Source organism: Propithecus coquereli, unplaced genomic scaffold (assembly GCF_000956105.1).
Source record: "Propithecus coquereli isolate 6110/MARCELLA unplaced genomic scaffold, Pcoq_1.0 Scaffold117, whole genome shotgun sequence".
Classification (NCBI taxonomy): domain Eukaryota; kingdom Metazoa; phylum Chordata; class Mammalia; order Primates; family Indriidae; genus Propithecus; species Propithecus coquereli.
In genome coordinates this window covers 937,507-946,199 of record NW_012135747.1, presented here as the reverse complement: position 1 = coordinate 946,199, position 8,693 = coordinate 937,507, and the positions used below count along the sequence as shown (strand labels likewise).

The 8,693-nt window shown below is 48.3% G+C and overlaps 1 protein-coding gene across 1 annotated transcript; it reads left to right on the top strand.

Annotated features, from left to right (window-relative positions):
* The first annotated feature begins 4,713 nt into the window (after positions 1–4,713).
* Positions 4,714–7,772, top strand: LOC105821895 (chromosome unknown open reading frame, human C10orf35). The gene is made up of 4 exons (XM_012658735.1): positions 4,714–4,781; positions 5,937–6,004; positions 6,163–6,289; positions 6,965–7,772. Exons 3-4 carry the CDS (start codon positions 6,197–6,199, stop codon positions 7,232–7,234), a joined length of 363 nt encoding a protein of 120 aa, XP_012514189.1. The 5' UTR covers positions 4,714–4,781; positions 5,937–6,004; positions 6,163–6,196; the 3' UTR covers positions 7,235–7,772.
* The last annotated feature ends 921 nt before the right edge of the window (positions 7,773–8,693 follow it).

The following is an 8,693-nucleotide window of genomic DNA, read 5'->3' as shown; positions in this document are numbered from 1 at the left end:
CCCCCATTCTTCCTATTAAGTACAACTAAAGACCCTAGACATTATGTGTAAAACAATCATAAAAAGACTTTGAAAGGTGGAGAGAAGAAAGCAGACTGGTTGGGGGACTTTGGATCTGAGGGATGAAAACATGGTGGTAAGTTCCCTGGGTGTCCCTTTTGGCTCATATATCCCAGATGAGGAGCTAAAGAGGCTGGCAACCTGGAAGTAGCCAAGGGTATAGACGATAAAAGCCCCCTGAAAACCTACTCTGTCTAGCAAAAGTGGGAGGAAAGGTACCTAGCAAGACAGAAATCTTTTAGACAATAAGTGCTCTACTCTAGCCAAACACCACAGAAAAAACCCCACACCTGCAAAGGCCAAGTGGTGAGCCTAAATTTCCACCCTTGTGAGTCTATAACAAGGTGTCCGGCATCCCTGCTGGAATAGTGTTAGAGGCAAAATAGGAAGTCAGTACTTTTATCCCCATTAGCTGGTAATGCATCTCTCCCACCACGGTGTCAGTAGAGACCATCCAGGGAACAGAAACTGCCATGGCCTCCAGCAGTAACAAGGAGCACTCCTTCCCACAACTTGGGTACTAATGGAGGCTGAGCGGTGAACCTGGACTTCTGCCTCCACATATCATTAACAGTGTAGGTCTTTCCTTCCTCTGATAGACCACCGACAGAAAAATCCCACTAAAATGGAAGGTTTAATAAGATCCAGAGTCTCATAACATACAGTGAAAATGTCTAGGTTGTATTAGAAAATCACTTGTCAAAACTAAGAGCCAAGAAGATAGCAAATCAAATGAAAAAGGACAACTAATAGATGCCAACACTGAGAGACAGAGATGTTAGAATTACCTGACAAAGATTTTAAAGCAACCATAATAAAAAATACTTCATTGAGCAATTATGAACACACTTGAAATAGTGAAGAAACAGAAAGACTCAACAATGAAATAGAAGATATAAAGAAAAAAATGGAAATATTAATAGAAGATACAAAGAAGAACCAGTGGAAAGGGGAAATAAAAAATACAATAATCAAGATAAAAGGCTTAGTAGATGGGCTCAGTAGCAGAATGGAATCAATAAACTGGAAGATGAAACAATAGAAGTTACACAATCTGAACAATAGAGAGAAAATGGACTTAAAAAAAAAAGAACAGAGACTCAGGGACTTGTGAGACTATAACAAAAGGTCTAATATTTATATCATTGAAATTCCAGAAGGAGAGAAGAAAGAGTGAGGTTGAAGAAATAATGGCTGAAAACTTTCCAAATTTGGTGAGAGATATAAAACTACTGATTTAAGAAGCAGAATGAATCCCAAATAGGAAAACCCCAAGGAAATCCATCCTAAACACATCATAATTAAACTTCTGAAAATAAAAGACAAAGAAAATATCTTGAAAGCAGCCAGAGGAAAAATGACACCTTATCTTTAGGGGAAAATGATTCAAATGACAGCAGATTTCTCATTAGAAACTGTGGAGGCCAGAAAGAAATGGTATGCTATTTTTCAAATGTTGAAAGAAAGAACTGTCAACACAGAATTCTTTTTTATTTTTTTTTTGAGAGAAAAGGTTTTGCTCTGTCAGCCAGGCTAGAGTGCAGTGGCACAGTCGTAGCTCACTGTAATCTCAAACTTCTGGGCTCAAGTGGTCCTCCTGCCTTAGCGTTTCAAGTAGCTAGGACTCTAGGCATGCACCACTAACTGGCTGATTTTTAAATTTTTTGTAGGGACAGGCTCTTGCTATGTTGTTGGCCATGCTGGTCTTGAACTGTTGGCCTCAAGCAGTCTCCCACTTCAGCCTCCCAAAGTGCTGGGATTACAGATGAGAGCCACTGCTCCTGGCCAGCACAGAATTCTATACCTAGTGAAAATATCATTCAGGAATGAAGAGATTATTAAGATTTTCTCAGATGAAGGAAAACTAAAATAATCCATTACCAGGAGACCTACCATAAAAAAATGGCTAGAGGAATTCTCCATATAGAAAGGAAACAATATAGACCTTGAAACATTAGGAAGAAAGAAATAACATGGTAAGCAAAAATATGGTTAAACATGACAAGTTTTCCTTCTACCTGTGAATTTTATGAATTATATTTGACAATTAAAGCAAAAATTGTAACACTTTCTGATGTGGCTGTAAATGTGTATATAGAAAATATTTAAGACAATTACAGTATAATGGGGAGAGTAAAGGAATATAAAGGAAAGTAGTTATTTTTTTGTTGTTTGTTTGGTTTTTTTTTGAGACAGAGTCTCACTCTGTTGCCTGGGCTAGAGTGCCGTGGCGTCAGCCTAGCTCACAGCAACCTCAAACTCCTGGGCTCAAGCGATCCTACTGCCTCAGCCTCTGAAGTGGCTGGGACTACAGGCATGTGCCAACATGCCTGGCTAATTTTTTCTATATAGTTTTAGCTGTCCAATTAATTTCTTTCTATTTTTGGTAGAGACGGAGTCTCGCTCTTGCTCAGGCTGGTCTCGAACTCCTGACTCAAACGATTCACCCACCTCGGCCTCCCAGAGTGCTAGGATTACAGGCGGAGCCACCGTGCCCGGCCAAGAAAGTAGTTCTTATACTTCACCCACAGTAGTAAGATGATGACCCTAGTAAACTGTGATATGTATATACAATTCAATACCTAGAGCCACCACTGAAGAAGCTATACAAAGAGATATACTTAAAAAATACTATAGATAAAGCAAAATGGAATTTTATAAAATGTTCGAGCAACCCACAGAATGGCAGGGAAAATACAGGGAAATGAAAGACAGAGAACAAACAGAAACAAAAAATAAATTGGGCGACTTAAGCCCCAAGATATCAGTAATTACATTAAATGTAATGGTCTAAATAATCCAAATAAAAGGCAGATTGGCACAATGGATTTAAAAACATGATCTAACTATACGCTATGTATAAGAAACTCACTTCAAATATAACAATATAGTCAAGTTGAAGGTAAACGATGGAAAAAAGGTATATCATGCAAATATTAATTAAAAGAAAACAGACAAAGTAGACTTCAGAGCAAGAAAAATTACCAGAGACACACAGAGAGAAACATTATATATGATAAATTAATCAATACACCAAGAAGACATATCAAACCTAAATGTGTATGCACCAAACAACAGAGCTGCAAAATATGTGAAGCAAAGGAGAAATAGACAATCTATAATTATAGGTAGAGACTTCAATGCCCCTGTCTCAACAATTGATAGAACTAGACAGAAAGTCATCAAAGATATAGAAGAACTCAACAACATCATCAACCAACAGTATACAGTCAAGATTTGTTGGTCATTACATCCAAAAGGCAGCAGAATACACATTCTTTTCAATCACTTACGAAACACTCACCAGGAAAGATCATATCCTGGGCCATAAAAGAAACCTCAACAAATTTAAAAGAATTGAACTCATGCAGAGTATGTTCTCTGACCACAATGGAATTAAACTGGAAATTGATAACAGAAAGATAACAGAAAATCTCCAAACACTTTGAGACTACACAACCCCTTTCTACATAATCCATGGGTTAAAGGAGAAGTAGCAAAAATTTAAATGAAAATATGTTGAACTAAATAAAAATGAAAACACAACATGTCTAAATTTGTGGGGCACAGCTAAAAGAATGCTAAGAGGGAAACTTATAGTACTAAATGTTTACACTGAAAAAGAGAAAAAGTTTCAAATCAATAATCCGAGCTCCCCCCTTAAGAACTTAGGAAAAGGAGAGCAATATTAACCCAAAGCAAGTAGAAGAAAGGAAATAAAAAAGATAAGAGCTGGAATCAATGAAATTGAAAACAGAAAAATTAGTGACACAAAAGCTAGTTCTTTGAAAACATTGATAAGATTAACAAACCTCTAGCAAAAGTGAAAGACAACAGAGAAGACACAAATACAAACATCAGGAATGAAACAGGGATGTCACTGGAGACTCTGCAGCCTAGCTGCCCTGTAGCCACGTGGTTCATTCTTGCCAACGAATGAGAGGGAAATTGTGCATGCTACATCCACTTTAAAATAAATGATTAGCCCTCCATTTCTTCCTTCCTGCCTTTCCGTGGGCTGCACATGTCAAAGAAGTTGGTGAGCCAGTTTTGATGATGCAGATAAGAGCAGCATTCTAGGGTGTTGGGAAGCAATGAGCTAGGAGCAGGAAGGAGGCAGAGGTTGATCATTCACTCCTTCCAGGTGGCGCCTTCTGCCACGGTGTATTTCTGGTCCCAGCTCAAAGGCACCTCCTCCAGGAAGCCTGCTGCAGTTAGCTGTACCTGCCCTGTTCAAGCCTCATCTTCCCTACGGGACTTGGAGCTCCTTGAGGACTGGGTTGGGCCTTACTCTAGGGGCATGCACGGAGCTGGCTCAGCAAAGTCACCCTCGTGCTCTGAGCCTGTGCCCGCCTTTTCTCCCAGCCCAGGGCTCCGCCACCTCCTCGGGTTTTCCTCTGTGGGCTCCGCTCGCCTTTCCTCCCCTTCTCCATCCTCCTTTCTCTACTTCTTCTTCCCCACTTCTGTTCTCCTCCCCGTCCTTCCTGCGTCAGCGGCCCCTGCCCTCCGGTCTGTCGCCCCCTTTCTCGGCCCTCCCTCGCCCTGCATGGCCAGCGCCCGAGCCGGCAGCTGCAGTCCCTCCGGAGGCCTGCAGAGGGGGCTGCTGCGCCGCTGCTCGGCCGCGCCCCTCCGGCGCGCGCTTCCTGTGAGGTCAGGTGGGAGGAAGCGGCCCCGCAGTCGCCACGAGTGGACGCCGCCGAGGCCGCGAGCCGCGCCTGCAGGTGGGTGACCCAGCCGGGAGGGCGCGCATCCCTCGCCGCTCCGCGCGCCTGGACTCGGGCGGCCGGGGCTCGGCGGCCCGGGCAGCGTCCATGCGCGGCCCCCCACCCGTGGCGTCAGGTGCGCCGAGGGCCGGCGCCTGTGGCCCACCCGGCGGGGGCGGGATGACAAAGCACAAAGAGACTGCGGACGACCACGACCCACTTGGTCTGCTCCAGGCCCAGCAGCCTTCAGAAAGGGGACCCGCCTGTCCCAGGCTCCAGGTCACGGGCAAGAAGACAGCGGCGGCCCTTAACCCTTTTTGGCATGTGTATCGCGGGTGCTTTTGACAGTTTAGATGGAAACTGTGGCCCATCTCCTGAGAGCAGATGGCCTTTACTCAGGCCCGGGGAGAGGCTCGGAAGGGCCCCCAGCGGAGGGACGCCCCTGGGGCCCGCGCAGTGGAGCCTTCCCAGAGCCACGCAGCATCCCCATGCCATATTTCGAGAAGGCGGGGCGCCGCCCTCCCGTTAGCATAGGCTGGACTGGAGTTACCTGAGCGGTGAGGGACGGGTGAGGGGCTGGCCCTCTGCGGCAAAGGTGTGCTCTTCTGAGCAGCGCAGGGGCTGCCTGGCCAGTGTGGTCTGCTGCCAGGCCGTGGATCTAAAGTAACCCTAAGGGGCCCGGATCTCCAGGGCCTGTTCCTGGAGGGAAAAGCCCCAGGTCCTTGGCACTTATTCCCTGGGGGAACAGCATGCTGGACCCATTTTCTAACGGAAGGGAAATTGAGCCACACTGAGGATCCTGGGGCCCCGGACGCCTGGTTTAGTACCCAGAGGGCCCCTAGAGCTAGAGTTCCTGGCTTCCTGTTCTTTCTCTGCTGCCCACAGATGTATGATCCCTGGAAAACCACTTAAACTTCTCTGTGCCTCAACCTGCACAACAGCTGTGTGCGCTAGTACCTCCCTCAGAAGGGTGTCGCGGGGCTTAAGTGAGGTGCACCTCCGTGGGCTTTCCACAGTCCATAGCAACGGCTCTAGGCCCAGTTGCTAGTGCTGGGTAATAAAATTTCCTTCTCCAAGGATCCTTTTTCATAGTTTTCCTAGTGGACTCAATGTCTGAAAGATTTTTTTCCTGGCAAACAACTTGCATTTATTTCTTCTCTTCTTATTAATCAGGCACAGCATCTGCTCAGCGTGGGTTGCCTGTGTGAGCACCACTGAAAGCAAGCATCCCTCAATTTCTGGTAAATTTTTTCCTTCAAGATTTTTGAGGTTAGGGGAAGAATCACCCTCAGGCCCTCATGATTTTGGTCATAGATCACTAAGGGTTAAGAATGAGGGAGTAGGGGACTTCTGTGTCACATGGCTTCCATCGGGCCCCCACCCTGGCCATGCATTGCAGGTGCAGCCCACAGGCGCCCACAGCTCCTGGAAAGATGGTGAGGATCTTGGCCAATGGGGAAATCGTGCAGGATGACGACCCCCGAGTGAGGCCCGCCGCGGCACCGAGAGGTAGCACTCCTCGACAGGTGGGTACCCATCCCTGTGGCAGGGACAGCTGGCCTCTGCTGTACTGGTTGCTCCTCGCTCCCAGAAGTCTCTCTTGCTGGTCATTAACCTTTGCTGGCCTGAAGCCCTCTTTGCAGAAAGCTGGGGAGCATAGTGGATTATTGCCCAGCCCCTAACCCCCAGTTCTCCCTCCGCCCGGGGAGGGGGGCAGCCTCCCCAGACTTCAAGTCCAAGAGCTTATGTTCCTTTAGCAAACCCCACTGCAGCTGGCATGTTTCTTTTAAGAGTCTGTTGGGTGAGAGAGGAGCTGGAGACGGAGTGGAGGAGGTGAGCCCATGGCACAGAATCGTCATTTTAAAGAAAGGAGCAATGGGTGTTAAAAATGCCTGCCCCAGAGCCATGCCCTGCTGTCCAACCTGCCTCAACCACCTGCTCTCTTCTCTGTCCTGGGCACCTTCTCCCCTGGGCATGACATGGGGAATGCGGACTGCCATTTTCTGTGCTCTGAGAGCTTGTGACTCGGTTGTTGGGATTCTTATGGGTGGCATCCTGGGATTGCTGAAAAAGAAGGGTGTGGCCCAGGATGGCTGTAGGGGAGGGCGGGGCCCAGCTTAGAGGGGTGGTCTCCTGGCTGGCGCCTCAACTCCAGGGAAGAGTTCCCTGGATTCATTCCTCTCTCTGTCTTCACCTTCCAGAGCTTTCTCAACAGGGGCCATGGTGCCCCCACAGGGGGTCCTGGACCCCGTCAGCAGCAGGCAGGTATCAGGCTGGGTGCTGCTCAGTCCCCCTTCAGTGACCTCAACCGGCAGCTGGTGAACATGGGCTTCCCGCAGTGGCATCTTGGCAACCATGCTGTGGAGCCAGTGACCTCCATCCTGCTCCTCTTCCTGCTCATGATGCTCGGCGTCCGTGGCCTCCTTTTGGTGGGCCTGGTCTACCTGGTGTCCCACCTGAGTCAGCGGTGACCTCTGGGGGTTGATTGACGGGGGTGGGTGTGTCGAGAGGGACTTACTGGGTCTTGGTGTGAGATCAGAGGGGATCTAGTGGTGCACTGAAGGTGTGATCAGAGAAGGGGCACAGGTGTGTGTTTCCCCCTTGTGTTAAGCATGAGGCAGAGGGAGACTCCAGTCCAGCATTCCCAAAGTACGGGGTGGATCATACGATGGTTCCCTTGAGATGTTTTTAGGTGGCATAGGGCCTGTATTAAGTGGCACAAAATGAGAACAAGAAGGGGATTCCTTTTCCAATTCTGTTTCAGTCCTTTTATGGCAAGGAGAAAGTCTCAGCTTGGTGCCAATATGTTCTAATGCCTCTGGAAGGCGTGCTGACTTCCCCTCTTCCTAAGGAGCAGGACATGGGCTGAGGGCAGGGGAGAAGTTTCCAGACTTTTATAGCACTGTTTTGTTTTAATGATATATTTTTATTGGCTACCTATTGTTTAGGACAAGCGGTACTGGCATTCTATTTATTGTGACATTTTCAATAAGTAGATTTAAGTAAAAAGGAGTCCATATGAAGAAATTTGTAAATAATTGTACAGCCACATGCAGATCTGGAAGACATGGTGAAGGTAGTTTGGGAGTGATTGGGTTTGGGGAACAGGCAGCAGCGGGCATTTGACCTTGGAGGGTGGTTTGTAATATTTTGTTGATCGGGTCCCGGAGCTGGGAGGGGAGGTCCAAGTAACGTCTGGGCTTGGACCCCTTGGCTGATGCGTGGATGACTTCTGGGCTCACTCTGAGATGCTGGACTTGAAGGTCAGCTTTGCAGGGCGGGGTCCTCTGGCCAGAAAGGCAGGTGAGGCTGTAGGGTCAGGAGAGCCGAGATACAGGTCTGAGTTCTCCCTTGCCCAGCCCCTTTCAGCTTCCTGAGGCCTTGTCACCCCTGGCTGCAGCACACTGTCCTTAGAAAGCAGTGCACGTGGGTGGAGGATGCCCTGCTTTCGTGACAGGAGGCCTGGCGTTCTGGCTCGTGAGTCCTGGGTCTGCGTGGGGGCCCTGCCAGGGGGAGGTGTTGGGTGCTTGAGGCTCTGGGCCCACAGGGGGATGAGGGCTATTTATAGGTCCGAGAGAGGCTGGGTAAGCCTGAGGACTTTGCTGGCCCTGGCACCAGATTTCTCACTCTCTTCTCAGGATCCTCTGGGTTTGGTTGTCTGGGGGAGGAAGGCACATTCCGGAGTCTCCAGGGCTGGGGGAGGATGGGGGGAGAGAGAAGGAGGGGGGTTCCATCCCTGCTTCTGAGAGCTGCTGCACTGCCCAGAGCAGAACCTTCTCCCGAAAGCTTCTATGCCTGCTGTCCTTGAGGGGCCTTTATCACACACATTCCTGGAGGAGCACTGTGGCGTTGGAACAGGATTCTTCTCAAAGGCTGTTTTCTGTGGCTTTATTTCCCCGGCAGTTGGAACACTTGTTCCCTTTATGATGG